The sequence below is a fragment of the Mesocricetus auratus genome, unplaced genomic scaffold (genome assembly GCF_017639785.1).
Source record: "Mesocricetus auratus isolate SY011 unplaced genomic scaffold, BCM_Maur_2.0 Super-Scaffold_100007, whole genome shotgun sequence".
Taxonomy (NCBI): domain Eukaryota; kingdom Metazoa; phylum Chordata; class Mammalia; order Rodentia; family Cricetidae; genus Mesocricetus; species Mesocricetus auratus.
This window is the reverse complement of record NW_024429191.1, coordinates 72,049,355-72,070,131: the sequence shown is the minus strand read 5'-3', so window position 1 is coordinate 72,070,131 and position 20,777 is coordinate 72,049,355. Positions and strand designations below refer to the sequence as shown.

General features: G+C 38.5%; 1 protein-coding gene across 14 annotated transcripts in view; it reads right to left on the bottom strand.

Annotated features, from left to right (window-relative positions):
- Spag9 (sperm associated antigen 9) overlaps positions 1–20,777 on the bottom strand; it is a 124,182-nt gene that overhangs the window by 68,678 nt on the left and 34,727 nt on the right. For 9 of the 14 annotated variants that reach the window (XM_040749505.1, XM_040749508.1, XM_040749506.1 and 6 more), the window contains exons 3-5: positions 15,178–15,248; positions 10,485–10,579; positions 4,902–5,052 (exon numbers count right to left, since the gene is read on the bottom strand). In XM_040749505.1, the coding sequence (XP_040605439.1) occupies positions 4,902–5,052; positions 10,485–10,579; positions 15,178–15,248 (317 nt within the window). Of the gene's footprint in view, positions 1–4,901; positions 5,053–9,630; positions 10,022–10,484; positions 10,580–15,177; positions 15,249–20,777 lie in introns of those variants that run through there. The other 5 variants (XM_040749518.1, XM_040749517.1, XM_040749519.1 and 2 more) reach the window with 3 other exon arrangements.

The window sequence follows — 20,777 nt, the reverse complement described above, 5'->3', positions numbered from 1 at the left end:
CCAGAGTAAACTAAATCCATTATTAATCATTTTATAATTTGTCAATAAGGTTCTGTTATAGCATGTTACTGGATTAAATAAAAGAATTACAATAATTGTCCCTTATAGTTCAGTTTGGAGAGTAATTAAAACACAATTCCCCAGGGTATGTTGAGATGGCTCAGAGGTTAAAAGCACTGACTGCTCTTCCAGAGGTCCTGACTTCAATTCTCAGCAACCATATGGTGGCTCACAACCATCAACATGCCAAAATACTATATATATAATAAGTAGACAAATATTTTTTAAAAAAATAGCTGCCATATAGTATACATTTTGATATGTGTAAAAACACAGGAAGGGAGCAACTAATTGAAAGGTTTTTGGAAGATCTACTAAACCTATAAGTACATCTTTAAAAAAAAAAAAAGCTCAGTGTAGACACAGAATAAAGAAAAAATGTTCCTTAGTGACATCACCACTGACATATTCTGAGCACAAGCAGCTTCTAACAAATTATACATGAAATGGGGCAGGCAATATTTACTTTTGAGAGGAGAAGAACCTTCAATTATTTAATGATTGACTAAAGCTTTGAGTACATATCAAAAATCAATGAAATGGTTCTAAATATCTCTACCATCAATAGCTAAAACATCGTTCACATTATCTCAGAAGATTCTAACATTTAGTCCTTTTTGTTTGTTTGAGACAGGGTTTCCCTGTGTAGCCCTAGCTGTCCTACAACTCACTCTGTAGATCAGGCTGACCTCAAACTCACATACATATGCCTGCCTCTGCCTTCCTAGTGCTGGGATTAAATAAAGGTGGGTACCACCACCGCCTGGCAGAGTCTATCATCTAAACAATGATTTGGACCTGGAGAAACAGCTCATCAGTTAAGAGCACTGGTGGCTTCTCCAGAAAATCCTAGTTTGGTTCTGAACATGCACATCCAGGTAGTTTACACCTGTTAACTTTAGCTCCAGGGTATCTGATGCCCACTTCTTCTGGCCTCCCTGGGCACCTACACACAGGTAGCATTCACTCATAAATACGCATTAAAAATAAGAGTTCATAAAAAAACCAAAGCAAACAAACTAACAACAACAAAAAACACCGAACAGCTGAGTGATAGTAGCATGTACCTTTAGTACTAGCACTTAGGAGGCAGGGCATGCAGATCTCTTAGTATGGGGCCAGCCTGGTCTATACAGTGAGTTCCAGGACAGCCAGGGCTATATACACACACACACACACACACACACACATAAAACCTGTCTCAAAAATAAAACAAAACAACAACAAGAAAACATGTTCTAGCTGGGTATGGTGGTGTATGTCTATAATCCTAGCACTCAGGGGGTTGAGGCAGGAGGATTACAAGTGTAACACCAGCCTGGGATACATAGTGTGACCCTGTTTCAACAACAAGACATGTACTGAGTCCCTACATGTTGCTGAACACTTTCCTAAATGCTAAGAATGCAACAGTACATAAATTCCCTTTAACTATGTTCTCATAGAGAGAAATACACATAAATAAGTAAAGGGCTTAGTCTTTTAGACAATACCAACAGGTGCTTAATGATAATTATAAGGGGGAAAATAAGAAAGGATATAAGGAACTGGGAATGTAACTCAGTCGGCCAAGTGCTTACCTAGCATACATAAAGCCTTTGTCCAGTTCCTAGCACCACATTAACCAGGTGCACTGGCACATGCCTACCACAATTCTAGCACTCAGGAGGTGGAGTCATATCAGAAATTCAAGGCCATCCTTGACTACACTGTGAGCTGGCAGCTAACCTGGGATACCTGAGACCATGTCGCATCAAAAAGGAGGAGGAAGAATTCATTTATATATAAATAGGTGGTCTATTTGTTTAATGACAGTATATTTTAAAATATACCAAGGCCTTCTTTTTTTCTTTTCCTTTCCTTTTTTCCCCCCTTTTAGAGGCAGGGTCTCCGTATATGGCTCATGTTGTCCTGAAACTCACTATGTAGATCAGGGTCACAAAGATCTGGCCTTGCCTCTACTCCAGAGTGCTGGGATTGGATTAAAGGTGTACTCTACCATGCCTGGTTAGCTTCTGCTTTAATAATCAATAATCCCCTTATAAATATTCTATTTTATAAGATACAGAACATAACTTTAAATTTTTATGTGCCTGTTTCTTGAGGTAAGGTCTGTGTTGCCTTATGTTGCCCAGGCTGAGTTCAAATGATAGTTTCTCTTCCTCACCCTTTCTCTCACTGTGATGTAGCCTAGGTTGTCTCAAACTCATTATGTAACCTATGCTACACTCAAACTGATTAGAAACCTCCTGCTTCAGTCTTCCTAATAGCATGCAACCATGATTAACTTAAAAACATTGAGTATTATTAACATATCTATCTCTTCTCAAAGTACATTGTGAATTATATTTATCACTTATTTGCTGAATTGTTCTAGATCAAAATATATTCCTAAAGAATTAACACCGAGACTTTTAAGCTAAAAACAATGAATTTTTATGTATCACTTTCATAAAAGTAGTTTTGAGGAAGGAAAAATGTGCTGGTGTATCTTTAAAGCAAAATAATATTTGAGCGTGCTGGGCATACCTACAATCCTAGTATTTGGGAGGCTGAGGTAGGAGGACTATGTTGAGTTCAAGGTCAATCTGGGCTTTGTAGTAAGATCCTGATTCAAATTAATAATAATAAAGCCCAAATAAAGTGTGACATTTCCAACAGTGAACCAAGGATTTTAGGTGGCATATTTCAATTAAATATGAGGGCTGGAAAGATGGCTCAGTGGTTAAAAACATTCGCTGCTCAAGAAGAGGATCTGGGTTCCATTCTTAGCACCCACACTGACTGGCATACAACTACCTGTAACTTCAAGTCCAGGTGATTCAGGGTCCTATTCTAGCCTCCAGATGGTACACATAGACAAGTAGGTAAATAGATATGCGTGTATATATAACACTCACACATATAAAATGTATATATGTATATAAGAAAATATATAAAACATGCATATAGTTTTTTAAAAGACAGGGGTTTCTTCTGTGTAGCCCTACTGTCCTGGAACTCTCTGTAGACCAGACTGGCCTTGAACTTAAAGATCTGCCTGCCTCTGCCTCCTAAATGCTGGGATTAAAGAGAGACAAATCAAGCCTGATGGTGTACACTTAAAATCTCAGCTACTCTGAGGCTAAGCAAGAAGATCATCACAAGTTCAAAGCCAGCTTGAACTACAGCTGCCTAAAGTCAAAGCTAATCTGAGCAATTTAGTGAGATATTGTTTCAAAATAAAAAGCAATATATCTTAGTAAAAGAGGGCTTGCTTATCATGCTCACAACCCACAGTTGACGACTTGAGAGATGGCTCAGTAGATAGAAGTGCTGCAGCACAAACTTGACTGCTTGAACTCTATTCCTAGAACTTATGGTGGGAGAAAGAAAAATTCCCAAAAGGTGTCCTCTGACTTCCAATAATGTGCCTTGACACACGGGTGCCCCACCACTAACAATAATACTAAAAATAAATAGAATATCTGGGTATAAGGTCCCAAAAGTAGTAGCAAATACCAACAAACCCTTAAGTTCCATTCCAAGCACCACAAAAACAAAAATTAAAAACCAAACACAAACAAAATCCTAATTAGGCCCACAAGTCACTGCACCGTAAATTCTAGATTCATATTACGGAGACTAAATATAAAAGAAATTCTTTTTTTTTTTTTTTGGTTTTTCGAGACAGGGTTTCTCTGTATTGTTTTGGAGGCTGTCCTGGAACTCATTCTGTAGATCAGGCTGCCCCTCGAACTCACAGAGATCCGCCTGCCTCTGCCTCCCGAGTGCTGGGATTAAAGGCGTGCGCCACCAACGCCTGGCAAGAAATTCTTGTCGTTAGTATACTAGCTAAGATAGTGCTGGCTAGTTTTATGGCAATTTGACACAAGTTAAAGTCATCAGAAAGGAGGGAGCCTAAATTGAGAAAATGCCTCTATTAAAATTGGGCTGTAAGCAAGCCTGTACGGCATTTTCTTAGTGATTGATGTTGGAGGGCCCAGCCCATTATAAGTGGTGCCACCCCTGGGCTGGTGGTCCTGGGTTCTATAAGAAAGCAGGCTGAGCAAGCCATGAAGAGTAGGCCAGTAAGCAGCTCCCCTCCATGGCCTCTGCATCAGCTCCTGCTTCGAGGTTCCTGCCTTGACTTTCTTTGCTAATGAACAGTGATCCATAAACCAAATAAACCCTTTCCTTCCCAAGCTGCTTTGGTCATGGTGTTTCATCACAGCAGTAGTAATAACCCTAACTAAGCCGGGCGTTGGTGTCGCACGCCTTTAATCCCAGCACTCGGGAGGTAGAGGCAGGTGGATCTCGAGCTTGAGGCCGGGCTGGACCCACAGCCTCCAAAACAATACAGAAAAACCATGTCTCATAAAAACAAAACAAAACAAAACAAACAAACAAACAAACAAAAAACACCTAACTAAAAGATGTAACAGTATTTGGTTTTGTTTTTCTATATAACTTAAAATTAACAAAAACATACACCCCTTGGGAAGAGATCATCGCAAGTTTTGTTCTTTTTAAGATAACTTTTAAATGAAAATGTATGTAAACTATTACATTTTCTAAACTTTGATTTTATGTATTTGTCTGTGTGGGATGAAATAAGGTGTGAACTAGGGTCATGGTGGTTGTGTAACAGAGGCCAGAGGATAATCAGAAGTTGGGTCTCTCCTTCTATTATGTAGATCCTGAGGATTGAACTCAGACTGTCAGGACTGGTGGCAAGCACTTTCATCCAGTAAACTATCTGGCCAGGCCAAAACTATTATATTTTAATATCTTTTGGTTTCCTGATACTTCTATTTGGATAAGAAAGCTTATAAAATGTAAACTGATAAAATAGGGCTTACCTTCAGGCTGGTATGAGAACGTGGTTGACTTAATTCCTGAAATTTCCATTGCTCTGATCCTGGGGTCTCACCTCCTTTCTGAGTATCAGGTGTAAGCAACCCATCTCCAGCAGGTAGTGGGAAAATTCCTAATGATATGGGACGTTCTTTTCTATTTCAAAGGGGGGAAAATTAAACATTCATTTAATTTTTTGTCATGAATGCAAATTAGAAGCCTAAACAATGAACAGACCTGTAATCCCAGCTACATGGAGATGAGGCAGGAGGATCACAAGGTCAAGGTCTACCTGGGCCATAGTCCCATTAGTTTGCAATCAACTCTCCTAAATAACACTGTATGCACTCATATATATATATATATCTCAATGAGAAAGGACAGCCTAAAAGTTTACATTATGCCCAGAAATTAAGAAAAGTGTCGAGAAACTGGACAATGTTTTTTGGTTGGCTGCTTTGGGGTTGTTTTGAGACAAGGTCTCAGTGGTTAGCCTAGTTTTAACCTAGTACTGGAGATCCTCCTGCCTCAGCCTGCTGTGTCAGGACTGCAGGCACATCAGAGCACCTGCCTCTGCCAGGACGTTGGTGATGATCTGGTCTAGCGACCATGGTGAAGAGCTGCTGACTTTTAATCTGTAGGTTAGTAGTCATGGGGTACAGGCAAAGGCAATTCTCCAATCCCTGTTCCTAGTCTCCCTGTTTCCTCAAACTACAGTTGCTGGGTGTTTTGGGGTAGGTTTTTCTGCCTATAGGAAAATGAAAATACTCTTTGAAACAAGAATACTATTCAATAGTAAAAATTAAAGTTTTTTTTTAATGAAAGTCCTAGTTTTCTACAAACCATGCCATATTAGTGCCTTTAAGGCAGAGTACAGAGAAGAAAACCACTGCCAGAAAAAAAGAGTAGCTCTTTTCTAAAAGTCTTTGTTAGTATTCAGGGATCTGTACTGGCCTGTCCTTGGGGTTCTTACAGGATACGACCTCAGCTGCAGCCACTAAGAGCAAGAACCACCTGTGCACATTCACTACGTTTCCTTTTAAAAGGACCCTGCCCATCTCCCATCCTTCTCTATTTCTCTCTCTCTCTCTGTTCCTCCTCCCTGCACCTTCTTCCTTGCTACCCCTCTTTCCTGAAGCTCCTATGTCTGGTGGCCGGTCTCCTCACTTCCCTCTCCCCTTTCTATGATCCCTTTCCCCAACAAAACACCCCTCTGCTTGAACCTTGTCACCAGGCATCTTTCTCTCCAGTGCCACTTTTCCTAAATTACAATACTTTCTTTACTGGGAGTGGTGGTGCTAACCTGCAGCCCTGGCACTTGTGAGATAGTGAGGGGAAGAGGATCAGGAGCGCAAGGTCACCCTTCACTGTAAAACGAGACAGCACCCAGCCTGTTTTACATTAGACCCTGTCTCAAAAACAAAACAAAATAAACACAAAGACAGGGCTGGAGGGATGACTCAGTAGATAAAGACAACTGCCACCAAGCCTGACAACATGAGTTCAATCTCTGGGACCCATATGGCAGGAGAGGACTAACTCCTACAGGTTGCCCTCTGACCTCCACATATAAATAAATGCCATTTTCAAACAAAACAAGCACTAGTAAAATATTTTATAAGTCAATAACAAGAAGAAGAGTATGTTTTCCTAATGGATAATATAGCACTTTAACATGTTTGTATTTCCAGGCAACAGAACTTGTTTCTTGAGACTTATTAGTTCTTACTTTAAACTACATCATTTCTGTTTCTTTGTTCTTAAGTCTCAACCCTCTTTTTTCTCATTAAATGATACTGAGGCAGAGGCAGGCTGTGAGTTCCAGACCAGCCTGGTCTACAAAAGCTAGTTCCAGGACAGCCTCCAAAGCCACAGAGAAACCCTGCCTCAAAAGACCAGTGCTGGGATTAAAGGTGTGTACCACCAACGCCCAGCTGATACTAAGTTCTTGTTTTTTCTTTAACTTGACAAAATGAAGAGTTACCAGCCTGATGACTATTCCCAATTTTGGAAAACATGAAAACATATTATGGAAAAGTAAATCCCAAACTATCCTTTGACTATTTTCTTTTTCTTTTTTTCTGAGACAGGGTTTCTCTGTAGCTTTGGAAACTGTCCTGGAACTCACTCTGTAGACCTGGCTGGTCTCAAATTCACAGATATCCGCTTGCCTCTGCCTCCCGAGTGCTGGGATTTAAGGTGTGCACCACCACTGTCTGGTGATTTTATTTTCTAATGGCTTTATGCCTGAAGTAAGAAGTGTGTGGGGACTGAATCAGAGTGTGTCTAATATAAAGCTAGAAGACAGCACAGTTTTCATGAGAATCCATCATATGAATTCTAAGAAAACCCTAAATACTGCCCGGTCATCAGAGTCATCTTCCCATATGAACCCTTTTCACACATAGGACACTGAACACATTTTAAAGCTGTTGCCAAAGTCTTCTTTGAACCAAGTTTTACTTTCATATTCCACCTATATGATCAAAATACAAGTAAAATTCCCAACTCTCTCTTTTGCTTTTATCAGTTTTTCAGAGAAATAGGTCTCTAGGAAGGGGACTTTCAGCTATCTGTCAAATGTGTCAAAGATGCCATGGGTTTCTCTGCTCCAACTTAGAAAAGTACTATCACCACATGCTCCTCTTCGTATTGGTCAATTAGATAACTGATGGGACAAGACGTGTAGCTATGTGAGTTTGACAGTATCCTACTCTCAAAACTCTTGCAAGGCAAACACTAGTCTTGAACTTGGTTGGTGTGCATGTGTGGTACTGTATGTACTAAACCCGTCAATAAAAGTCACAGAAAAGTTAACCAAAGACTGGAGAGCTTGTAGAAAAATACCAAGTGTCAGATTTAAATCCCTAAACTGAAACACCTGCAATCACTGTCTAGCTATTTTACTCCCTAACAGAAGCTGTCAAGTATCAGAATCTTTGATATGCTAGCTAGCTAGCAGCTTTAGTTCCATATACTGATTTTTAAGTTGGTTACTTAAATATTAGCTTATATGTAATTGATCTAAATAATCAGGAAATAGGCATGGCTTTCTCAAATTTCAGAATAGGAAAAATGAGGATCCAAGACTTTATGTAATAGTAACGGCAGGACTGAGATTCAAACCCAGTTCTATTAAAAATGTGAGATACACAAATGACTCTGAAATTGATTTACTTATACAATGGACCATGCATCTTGTAACTGTAAGGAAGTGAAAAGTAACAGCTCACTTGATTTTTACATCAAATCATTGAGGTAAATACTTTAAGAGGAGGTAACTAAGAGATGAAACAAATTACCAAAAGCCCAAGGGCTGCATACACGAGACAGTGCAGCCCCAAGTTTAGTCACTTCACAGCAATGCCTTCTGCAACAAACCTAAGCCTGAGACAGCCCCTTAACATCGATTAGTCACATAGTTTTGAGCCTACAGGTTTTTAATTTCCTTACTTCCTAAGTATGCATAAGACTTGTACACAACTCTTTCGTGTACTAATATATATACGGAACAGTCAGCTTGTTCCTCACTTTTATACACCAGGAAAGAGCCCAGCAGGAAACACAATCCCAGCACTGAGGGAAGACTGTTCCCATAGGGTTCAAGGTCAGCCGAGGCTACATGACCTGTTTCAAAACAAATAAAAAGGAAAGAAAATAAATGACCAAGTAGTTTTAGACCTTATGAGAGATATAATTTCTGTGTGCTAAAACCAAATGTGAGCTGGCCTATGAATAAAAAGAACCACGTGGAGGGAACTACTTCCATTCTTCTTGCCTAAATTGGAATTAGGATTTAAGTGTTTCCGTAATCACTTAAACAGTAATGAGCTAAATTCTATGAACTTAAAATCATGTACACAACAGAAATCTCAACAATCAGATACTGTGGGCTTATGCGTTAGAAAACAAGAAAGCAAAGCCATCAACATTGAAGATGTGGCAGGTGGTTCGCTCAGGCTGCAAGTAGGGCAAACAGGAGCAAAGCTGCACAGCACAGGCTGCTGACCACCCCACCAGCAGGCATGGGCATTTGTCGCCAGGAGTACAAAGAAAAGAAAGGACACATCTGACCAAACAATAGTGAATAGGCTTTGTAAAGCTCTTGCTCTCACAACTTTGATGTGCAAATAACGAGGGACTGGCAAAGGCATTCTATTTTTGTCTTAAAAATTTAGATTTGTTTTCAGTTTAAAACATTCTATGATAGCAGGAAAATATCAGTTCCAAAAGCTGTTATTAAAAATTATAAAACTCATAACAAACCTTTCCTCAGGCAAAGGGCAACTCAAACAAAATAAGCCTATATTCTGTAGCCAACCATTTGCAATACCCACAATAAAACAATTTGTCCCTCAGTGCTCAGAAGCTAAAGCCAGAGCTATACAAACTTGGCCCTGGTACTCGGCTCTTGTTCTTCTCTACTCTTCAACATTCAGACTACAATGACCTTGTATTTGTGTACAAGTACAACAGAAAATCCCTTTCTTTGGTCTACAATTTCCAAACACAAAACAGGGTTTCACTTAGGAACCTCTAAAATAATAGACATCCTAGCTTGAGGCCTTTTTCCCATTGTCTGAAACTGCAACCGAAATGGTTACAAAGCAGACCCATGGTGCTAAGAATTGAAAAAAAAAGAAAGAAAGAAAGAAAGAAGGAAAGAAAGGAAGAAAGAAAGAAAAGGAAAGAAACCACCGGCGAAGCATGAGCTTCCAAGAGAGACTGGAGTACCTGAGTATCCTTGGTAGGTTCTGCGTCAGCGCTGGCACACCGGTAGAAATAGAAAAGTGCACAAGCAGCAAAACGGAGAGAGATACTAAGATAGCAGAATTAATGACCACCGCCCCGCCAACAAAGCCAAACACAAACAGCAGCATGCATCCAGGATTCATGGCGCTGTGCTGGCATGGTGAAACGTCCGAACCAGGAGGCCTACACGGGGGCCAAAGGGATATCTTTGTGGTGAGAATCTGTCATTCAGCCGCTGCCACAAAAACAATGCCATCAGCAGCAGCTTTCCACTCCATCCTGCATCGGCTCCCAAGTGATGACGTCATTCCGCTCTCCCCACCTCATAACCACCGAGCGTCTGCTCCTAGCTTTTATGCAGCAACCCAGAGGACAGCCAGCCTATTAACTACGTTCCTCTCCACTAAAGAGTCTTGGCTTAGCTCATTGGCTACAATACCTAGAGATCTACATAATTTATTCACACTCCTACATCAAACAGATGGCTGGCTAATCCTTTTAAGCCTGCCTCTCTGCAACAAAAAGGACCAATTATATGGGAGAAATGAAAATTTTTAGGCATACCCACAAACTGGAAAATTTCAAACCTACTCTGATTTCCCACCAAGTATCAAAAAAAAAATTAAAATCCTACAATATGTTGCTTATAATTTATAAGGCTCATACTTTTTTAACGGTTATGTCTATTTTTACATTCTATTCTTTCCTTTTGCATACCAACCACAGTAGAATTTTTTTGGAAGCAGACTATTGTTTTCAGATTAAAGACAAAAAAACAGGAACAGAAGATTATTAATTTCACGTTTTCTCAGGCAAAAATGTATAACAAAGCTTACCTAATTCTACTATGAGCTGTAGCCTCTAGTTGCTCACTCCCTGAGAGCTGATGAAGTTTGGTTCTTTCTAAGTGTTCCATATAATTATGGATCATCTATATTAAGAAAGAAAAAATAGATACAGAATTTTAGGCTATCACCTAAAATAAAACACAGAATTATAACAAAGGAATCATTTTGGTACAACTTCCTTATTTACAAGATTACTCAATTTCATGTAAAGAAGTATTAAGGAATGAAATAATTGTAACGGCAAAGGAAAATGCAAATGCTCACATTTAAGATGCTAAAGTCAGTAGTTAATATCTTCTTTTGCATTGTAAAAATGATTTTGTGATATTACTAAATTAAAATATTGGCATAAATAATACAAATTACTATGCAGACATTGGTAGGAGGTTATAAGAGACTGCTGGCTAAAAATAATAGCATTTGAGAAACATCTTAAAATGAGAAACAAAGAAATTAATGTCAAACTTGAGAAAAAATATGTTCATCTTTCCACACTAAAAGGAATTAACCAGAGTAAAAATAAATTTCAATTTAATTTAATGACAGTATTAATTATTTCTATAGATTTATAATTGTGAGAATTCTAAAGTATTTTCTCCTGTGCTAATTTACTAACATCAGTATTTGATATAATCATTTATGATAACAGTAACAAATAATAGAAATAAAAATACCAGAATGCTTTGATTCAGAGTCAAAAAGGTTTTAGAAAGCCTTGGTTGAGTACTTATACCTGGACAGTAATCATATAGAGGTAATCTGTTCAAATGGGAGAATGTAGAGAAAACAGAAACTCCTTCCTGATTCCTTTTATAGCAATTAATTTATTCAATAATATATAAAAGCAAAATATAAAGAGAATCAATTTTAAATCCAAATAGCTCATTCTAGATTGATTCTCTATTATCTCAAATATTTAAATACTTAAGATTTAGAAAATGCTGCATCAAATGATTGATTCAAGGGATGATATCCTGGCATCTGAAATGGTCCAATGTGAAAATATAGACCAAACTAAAGTAGCCCTTACCAGGTCAGAAGAACAACAAAACAACAGCCATCATTGGGAATGTCAACCATTTTAATTTAGTTCTCATAATGTCACAATTTTGCAGATAACTCCCAGGTACAGGATAAATGAACTGTTTTAGCCATTAGTTTTAAAGTCAGGACTCGAATCTGTTTGATGCAGCTACTTGAGAGGTTAAATACTGCAGGACCATGTTGCATCTGCCCTTCTAGTTAACTCTCCAGGCAAGCAATGAGTGAGCTCATTGTCCTTTCTTCCTCACACCCACAAGAAAATCCCACGCCCTAAAACATTTCTGTATATTTAAGACAAGCTATATCTCACAAACAGAAGAAAAAACTACACTGCACATAAAATGTTAACGATTCACAATATGGTTATGATTTTAAAACTGGGGATTGGTAGAGGAAGAGGGAAGGTCAATACTTCAGATAGAAATTGTTTAGACAAGGAACAACTGTTTTTAGTCTTTTTCCATTTCAGATAAATTACCAATTTTCAGCTGGGTGGGGGTGGCACAAGCCTTTAATCCCAGCAGGCAGAGGCAGGCATATTTGTGAGTTCAAGACCAGCCTTGTCTACTAAAGCTAGTTCCAGGACAGCCTCCAAAACCACAGAGAAACCTTGTCAATTTTCTCAGTATGCAAACTAATTTGCAAAGCTAGAGGTAAATTCTGTAACAGCTGGAGTCATCAAGAAGAATTCCAACCATATTGTCTGAAAAATTGTTGTTTGAGATAGGCACCAACTAGCCTTCACTAAGATTTCTTCACAGTAAAGGTAGACTCATCAGTACTGACAAAACCAAAAAGCAAAGCAATAGTGAAGTTTTCCAGAGCATGGATTCTTTTAATTTTGGTCACCTGCCATCTTTCTACATGCATTCCTCAAAGCTATTATCTTAAAACCAATGAGATTCTATGACACATAGGCGCTCAGAAAAGCAAGTACAGCATTCAGCCTATGTAAACTATACACCAAGTCAGGTGTGGTGGCATATATCTGAAATGCTAGCACTTGGAAATGGAGGCAGAATAATGAGTAGTTTAAAGGTCCAACATTAGCTACATAGCAAATTTGAGGTCGGTTTAAACTACATGACACCCTGTCTTAAAACAACAACAAATGAAGTGGGAACGATGGCTTAGTGGTTAAGAGCACTGGCTGCTCTTCACAAGACCTGGGTTTGATTCCCAGCACCCACATAGCAGATCACAGCCGTCAGTTCCAGGTGATCTGACACCATTAGTTTTATGATAAAGAGTCTTGTTGGAAGAGCTAGCCTGACCTAGAACTCACTACCCTAGGCTAGTCCCTACCTTTTATAAGGTAGCTTATAAGCACAGGCAAGGTATGCATTCTTTTAAGTGAATCCAGCAGTGCACACAAGCTTATTACTTGATTAAAGAATGGTCATTCCCATTTTCAAAAAGAGCCAGAATAAATTTCCCACTGTTAATAATAAAAATGTACTTGGACAAAGCACTATTAAAATAACTTTGTGTCTGAAAAGTGCTACCTTCTTTGGAAGTAACAATAACTAGAGTTTACCTTGAAAAGGTCCCCAAAGGGGTTACAGAGTTATTTACTCCTGTTAATTAACTCTAGAGAGCAGCTGGATAAACAGAAAATTTTAGGTTTAGTGAACAGACTAGCATTTCAAAGCAGCCTTATCTGTGTTACATAAGCCTACTTCAATGCAAATAAGAGTCGATCAGAGCAGAAGATAGACTCTCTTATAAGTGAAGGAGAGGATCTTATGAAAGAACTGTCAGTCAGCAAGAGAAAGTTGCCTAATGACTGGACAGACCCAGATCACTAACTTGGTAAACTAAGCTTTTTATTGAGACCGTTTTTCTTCCAATAGTGAAGACATGGAAACAAACAGAAAAATTATACCTTTTCATGGTATAATTTAAATATACTTTAATACTATGTCACAATTTAATAATTTCCAATAACTATGAAAGTTAGAACCTTATTTTAAAACATCATTACTATTAATTACTTATGACAGTTAAACATATTTCTCCAAATATATTTTAAATTATTATCATTGATAAGCAATACAAGTAAATAGCACATATAGGACCTTACTCCAGTAAAAAGTACCAACTATAGGCTAAGAATAGTTTTTAATTAATTTATTTTTATTTTATGGACATTGGTGTTTTCCCTGCAGGTATGTCTGTGTGATGTCAATGGATCCCCTGAAACAGGAGTTACAGAAAGTTGTGAGCTGCCATGTGGGTGCTGGGAATTGAGCCTGGGTCCTCTGGAAGAGCAGCAGTGCTTTTAACGACAAGTCACCTCTTCAGCCCCAAACACAGGGTATTTTAAATATACTTAAAAAAAAAAAAAAAAACGTTTACATAACCTACTCCCATCTTCCCAGGGTTCTATGATCTTTTGCAGTCACTCTTTTCCTTCTACTACTGATTATCAATTCTGTGACAGTTTGCATTCTAGGTAGTAATACTTAATCCCAATACCACGAGTGGGAAAAAATTCTGCATTATTCAAAAGAAAGTGAAATTGAGAGTAATGCAATTTTACAGTGCTTAAAAACAGCAACATTGGTCCCTAGCACAGGCAGGATAGGTTACATAAACAATGGAAGAAAAACGGGAACTGAAGCCCTGGGCTCAATCACTATCACTGAAATAAATGGGTAGATAAAAACTAGAATTAAGTCAGGTGATGGCAACACACAGTTTTAATCCCCAGCACTCAGGATTAAAAACAAACAAACCAAACAAAAAATAAATAGATAACCTAAAACAGGGTTAGCAAAGGGAAAAAGGACAGGATTGGTGGTACACACTTTTAATCCCAGCACTGGAGGCAGGGGAAGGTACAATTCTGTGAGTTCAAGGCCAGCCTGGTTTACATAGAGTATTCTGATAAACGAGGGCTACAGAAAGGAGACATACAAAGAAGGGAGTGAGGGAAGAAAGGAACAAGACAAGAAAATCATTTAGTCCCAGACTGAAATACACAGAAACATCACATTGACAAAAATACATACAACATATTAAAGAATGACAGACTCTTAAGAACAAATAATACACTTGGGAGGCAGAGGAAGGTGAATCTCTGAGCTTGAGGCCAGCCTGGTCTACAGAAGTGAGTTACAGGACAGCCTGGGCTACATAGAGAAATCCTGTCTCAAAAACAAAAACCAAACAAAACAAAAAACTAAAAATTAATATATAAATAAATCTCAAAAAACTAAAATGCTGAAGATTAGAATCCCTTTAAATACATTTCAATGTGTTATAACTGTGATATAAATCCTTTACAACTAGATTATATAAATGTAGAGATCTATACCAATGTTTTACCAATGCAGCATTTTTCAAACTGGTAACAAATCAATTTTCTCGGCATCATGTAAACTTTTTACTATATGCATAAAGGTTTTGCTGGCCAACCAAAGAACTCTCTTGAATAACCAAATATAAATTTCCTTCATGAGAATTTAAATTTGGATTTAAAAAGAATAAAAGTCAACTTTGGTAAATACCATATGACATCTAGTATTGTCTGGAAATGATGTCTATGAATTATTCTAATTTTCAAAGGAAAATTCAGACATCTAAAGTCAATTCTGTGCTCCAATATTAGAATAGTAAGAACACCCAGGCCCACCTCAGTGTGTCTCTGATGTAGTGCGTTATACTCCTTCTTCAGCTCTGCTTCTCTTTCTTCAAGTCTGCTAACTGCAATCAAGACACATACACTTAATCAAAACATATGCAAGAAATTTACTTTTAAAAGTCTGTCTTTAAAATTTTGTGTGTTATCCATAAAATTTAGCAACTTTACAGCCCAGTACTCCATGTGAAATTCTGCACAAGGTGACCTCATTTCATCAACCTCAGACAAAATCTTTAAAGAGAGTAAAATAACAGAAAAGAGATAAAATAACAGATAGGCTTTCTGACACATACATGTCTTTTGGATCATCCTTCTACAGCTTTTTATACGCCAGAGAATTAAAAAACAAATATTGCACAAGTCTCAACCTGTGTCAGATCCCAGATGGTTGATTTCAACCATTTTCTAGTATCAAGCTCTTTTTGCAGTACTAGCAAGATGACAACACCTCATTGTAAGTAGTCTCTGCCTTTAAAATCTTCTTGATATCAGGGACTCATCTTCTTTTATTTAGCTCCCTCTGCTGGTGGATTTTGTGAAGTGCACTGATGTGGAGCAGGCTCACAAAATGCTTTAAATATCAAAACAAAAAGGAAAGGGTTTAGATTCTGAGACACAAAATATCAGGGCAGGATTTTTAAGGAGACTGGTAGCAAACAGGAGTGATCAAGTACAGAGGGGACTCAGGAAGCCCATGAAGAAATGAGCAACACTGGGCTGACATTAATGAGCAAGCTCCAGATACACTGCTGCTACAGTAACCATGAATTATGAGGCAGAGGGAGACTGGGCAATTGAAGAAGCCCACCACGGCTAAGGGCAGAAGAACAGTCAAGTGCTAGTGGCACTCATGCTGAAAAGCCATGGTTATCTGGAAACATTCTCTTGTGTAAGAGTCAACAATGAGTTACAAACATAAGAGGTTCTGGTAATGCACAGCTTGTGCTGCAGGCACAACTGTGAACTCTACTTCAAAAGCACACATACATTTTTATACGCTGCATGTCTACATGTGAAGCATCAAATAAAACATTAATGTGCTGCCCAGTTGTGGGTTTGTATACACTTGCCTGCCAGAATTTGTTGGAATGTCTTAGAAATGTGTCATTATTTAGAACTCCAACTCAGTAATTTTTTTGTAATTCCAGCCTGCATGTCCTTGGCTCACTAAATTTCACCACATTGCACAGTACTTGTAGAGCACACCATCTTACACCAAGCAGGTGATGAGCACATCTCTTGTTCATTCTATGCTGTGGCCCAAAGCAATAAAAAGCCACTAATAATATAGATGGCATTAGGACAACACAACAGATGCTAAAGCCAGACAATTTGTGGTGCTGTTCACTTTAAAAAGGCCAAAACAAGACCCAGCCAAACTGTGGCTATTTGTAACAATTTCCAAGTAAATACTTTTGAAGGGTTAATAGGAAAAAAGGTATAAGACATTTATCTGTTCACTGGAAACCACTTGGCAGTTGAAAGCACTGATGCTCTTGGAAAGGGCCCAGCACCCACACTTGGCACTAAGTTCAGCTCCAGGGGATCTGATGTCCTGATGGTCTTCACAGGAACTTGCATACATGGTAGGTATGAACTCAGGAGCTCACACACATGTACACACACACACACAAATAAATCTTTATAAAGGTGTTAAACGGAACTGGAGAGATGGCTTAGAGGTTAAGAGCACTGGCTGCTCTTCCAGAGGTCCTGAGTTCAATTCCCAGTAACCACATGGTGGCTCACAGCCATCTATAATGAGATCTGGTGTCCTCTTCTGACATGCAGGCATACAGGAAAGCAGAATGTTGTGCACATAATAAATAAATCTTTTTTAAAAGGTGTAAAGAGCTCACACACATGTACACACACACACACACAAATAAATCTTTATAAAGGTGTTAAACGGAACTGGAGAGATGGCTTAGAGGTTAAGAGCACTGACTGCTCTTCCAGAGGTCTTGAGTTCAATTCCCAGCAACCACATGGTGGTTCACAACCATCTGTAATGAGATCTGGTGCACTCTTCTGGCGTGCAGACATACATGGAAGCAGAATGTTGTATTAATAAATAAATAAATCTTTAAAATGTTTATTTAAAAATAAGGTGTTAAACATTATCTATTATTTATTAACTAAGCTTATTTAAAAGTTAAGGAAGGCCGGGTGGTGGTGGCGCACGCCTTTAATCCTAGCACTCGGGAGGCAGAGGCAGGCGGATCTCTGTGAGTTCGAGGCCAGGCTGGACTGACAGCCTCCAAAACAATACAGAGAAACCCTGTCTCGAAAAACAAAAAACAAAAAACAAAAAGTTAAGGAAACAGACAAATATTAATTTTTCATTACTTCTCTGTGTCAATACATATTTTCTTTTATATTTTTTATTACTTGATTTGTCTTCTGTATATAGTGAGAGGGTGGTATGCATGCCACAATAGTGTATGAAGGTCAGAGGACAACCAGCTGCAAGAAGTTCTCTTTTCACCACGTGGGTTCTGTGGTACTAAGCTCAACTCAGGCTTGGTAAGCAAGTGTCTTTACCAACTAAGTCACCTCACCAGCCCTGTTAGTCAATATTTTCTAGACAATGTGCAACCAAAAAGAGAAGAAAGAGTGAGAGAGATAATAAGGCTAAAATAAAAATCAAGTATCATAGCCGGGCGGTGGTGGCACACGCCTTTAATCCCAGCACTCGGGAGGCAGAGGCAGGTGGATCTCTGTGAGTTCAAGGCCAGCCTGGTCTACAGAGCGAGCTCCAGGACAGCCTCCAAAACAATACAGAGAAACCCTGTCTCGAAAAACCAAAAAAAAAAAAAAAAAAAAAAAAATCAAGTATCATTCATAAACTTTGATTTCAAATGTATTACTGAGTAGAGCCCTATTATTCCATCAACCCACTTGAAATAAATACATAAAATTTATGTTAACACCACAATGATATACTGCTTATGGTGTGCCATGAACTGTCCTAACTAAAAAGTGGACATAAACCGATTTTATTTTCCTATCATGATGGAAGCATCATTATTACATGCAATTTAGAGAGAGGGATACCATAGCGATACAGCTAACTCACTAAAGGTCACAAAGGTGATCCTGCCTACTGGAAGGATCTGGGTACCATGCTATACTGCATCTCAAGAAGTGCTGCTTTTAGACAGGCATGTCATTTCACTCCTAGAACCCCAGCATTTGGGAGGTGAGGCAGGACATGTATTGTGAGCTTGACATCAGCCTGAGTTACAGTGAATACCAGGTCAACCTGGACTACAAACCCAGGCTCAAAAAAACAAAAACAAAAACAAAAGAGAAAACTACTCCTGTTTTGTATGATGGAACCTACTTTTAAGACTTTCCTGGGGTGGGGGTGGGGGGCCGGAGAAATGACTCAATGGTTAAAAGCACTTCTCTGCTCTTGTAAAGAACCCAGGTTCAGTCCCCAGCACCCACATGGTGCCATTCTAACTCCAGCTCCTGGGTATCCAACACCCTCTCCTGGTCTCCATAAGCACAAGGCACATGCATAGCACAGACTCACAATGTAAGCAAGATACTCATACAAAGAAAACAAGTAATTCTGAAAAAATTTTCACTGAGGAGAGGGGATGAGAATCAAACAAAAGTCTCCTGTGTTCTTATGGGATAACCCAGTCTCAGACACTTAAGAAAGCATCAAACTCCAAGTGAAAATGAATACTCAGCTTTAGAAATAAATCAGCAGGGACACTATCCTTGTTTGGATATGGTTTGTCCCCCAAGGGTTTGTATGTTGCAGGCGTGGTCCCCATGGTGGCAGTGTTGGGAGGTGTTATGAAACCTGTGAGAGGTGAGGACTGGTGAGATCCCTGCCTGGGTAACTGGAAAAGTTGTCTTTGGAAGAGATTAAGGTACATTTCTAATTCTCACAAAAGCAAGGTGTTGGAAGAAAGAACCTGATCCCTAACTGCTCTCTGGCTTAGTGTTTCAAGATGCTCCCGTATATGCTCTCCATCATGATGCCACTTGTCACTAGATCTCTGCCAGATGCCCAACAAGTCCCAACTCCTATGTCTTCCACTTTGGACCTCCAGGACTATGAACTAAATAAATCTTTATAAAGTTGGACTGCTGTTAATAGTAATGAAAACCCACTAATACATCCTCTAGGATGAATAATCAACATATAGATCAAACTGGTTAAAATAAGAAATATAAGACACCAAGTGCTTGCTAAAAACACGAGCAAACAGAACCTTCATACGTTGCTGGTAGGAATATACTGCTACATTCAATCTGAAAATAAGCGGGCAGTGGTGGCGCACGCCTTTAATCCCAGCACTTAGGAGGCAGAGGCAGGTGGATCTCTGAGTTTGAGGCCAGCCTGGTCTACAAAGCGATTCCCAGGTCAGTGAAACCCTGTCATGGAAAAAAAATCAATTTGTAAACAATTTGGCAAGAATTAATAAGGTTGAGTGTTTTACAAGCCTATGACAAAATACTTCATTGCTAAGAAATACGTAGTTATATCCATCATTTTAATTTGGATATGAAATGTAACTTACAGGACCGTGTGTTGTAGACTCTTTAGAGAAGTGACTGGCCAAACCTCATCAATAGAACTTACAAAACCCCCTCCCTGGTCCAGTCAAAGCAATGAAGCTAGTCAAAATGGACTTAAACCTCTGAAATAATGAGATAACACAGACCTTTCCTCCACTGAATTTTTTAATGGGGTATTTTTGTTACAGTAATTAAAAACTTACTACCACATACCCAGAGGCATTAAAAATGGTGTTCAATCATCCAAAGCTGAAAAGAACCCACTTGTCAACCCATAACCAAGTGGAAAAAATATTCACACACAGGAATACTATATAAAAATGAATAAATTATTTTCAAACTCATTATGGACAAATGTGATAGCAAGAAAAAGAAGCAAAAGTTAAAAAATACAAAAATGATCCGTAAAGTGTTAAAGAAATTACAGTGGTTACCTTTGGGATGGATTTAGTTGTCTATTAACCATCTTACTCCAGTTCAAACATAATGTGCATCTATTTACCTAGGAACTTCCTTTAGCTTGAATATTCATTTAGTATGTCCTCTAACAATTGCTATGTGTTATGCATATAGTAGAAGATTTAAACAGATTATTTGGAACTACTACAATTTGTATTGTTCCAACTGCATTCCATGAGAATGCAAGCATTCTACCATAGTGGAGAATTACAAAAAGAATGAAAGGGAAAAAAGAATGGGTATGCAAGGATAAACCAGAATTATTGTTTTGCTGGTGATTTCTACTAAAGTATAATATGGATACCCTTGATGCAATAGCATTCTTTTTTACCCTGATACACTTGCAACAATGCCCAAAGGCATAAAAGTGGATAGCCTATAAAAATGCTTAATAATGCTAAACTGGCGTTACCCAATGTCATCATTAGGAAGTTATGAAATAAAAGTCATATGATAGAATATAATGTTTTGCTATCTTACTGTCACATGACTCAGTAAATTAATCTCTCTGGTCTTAATTCCTTGTTTAGTAATAAGAGTTCATATTAAAATTAAGTGAGTTAATATTTGCAAAGGACAAAGAATAATGC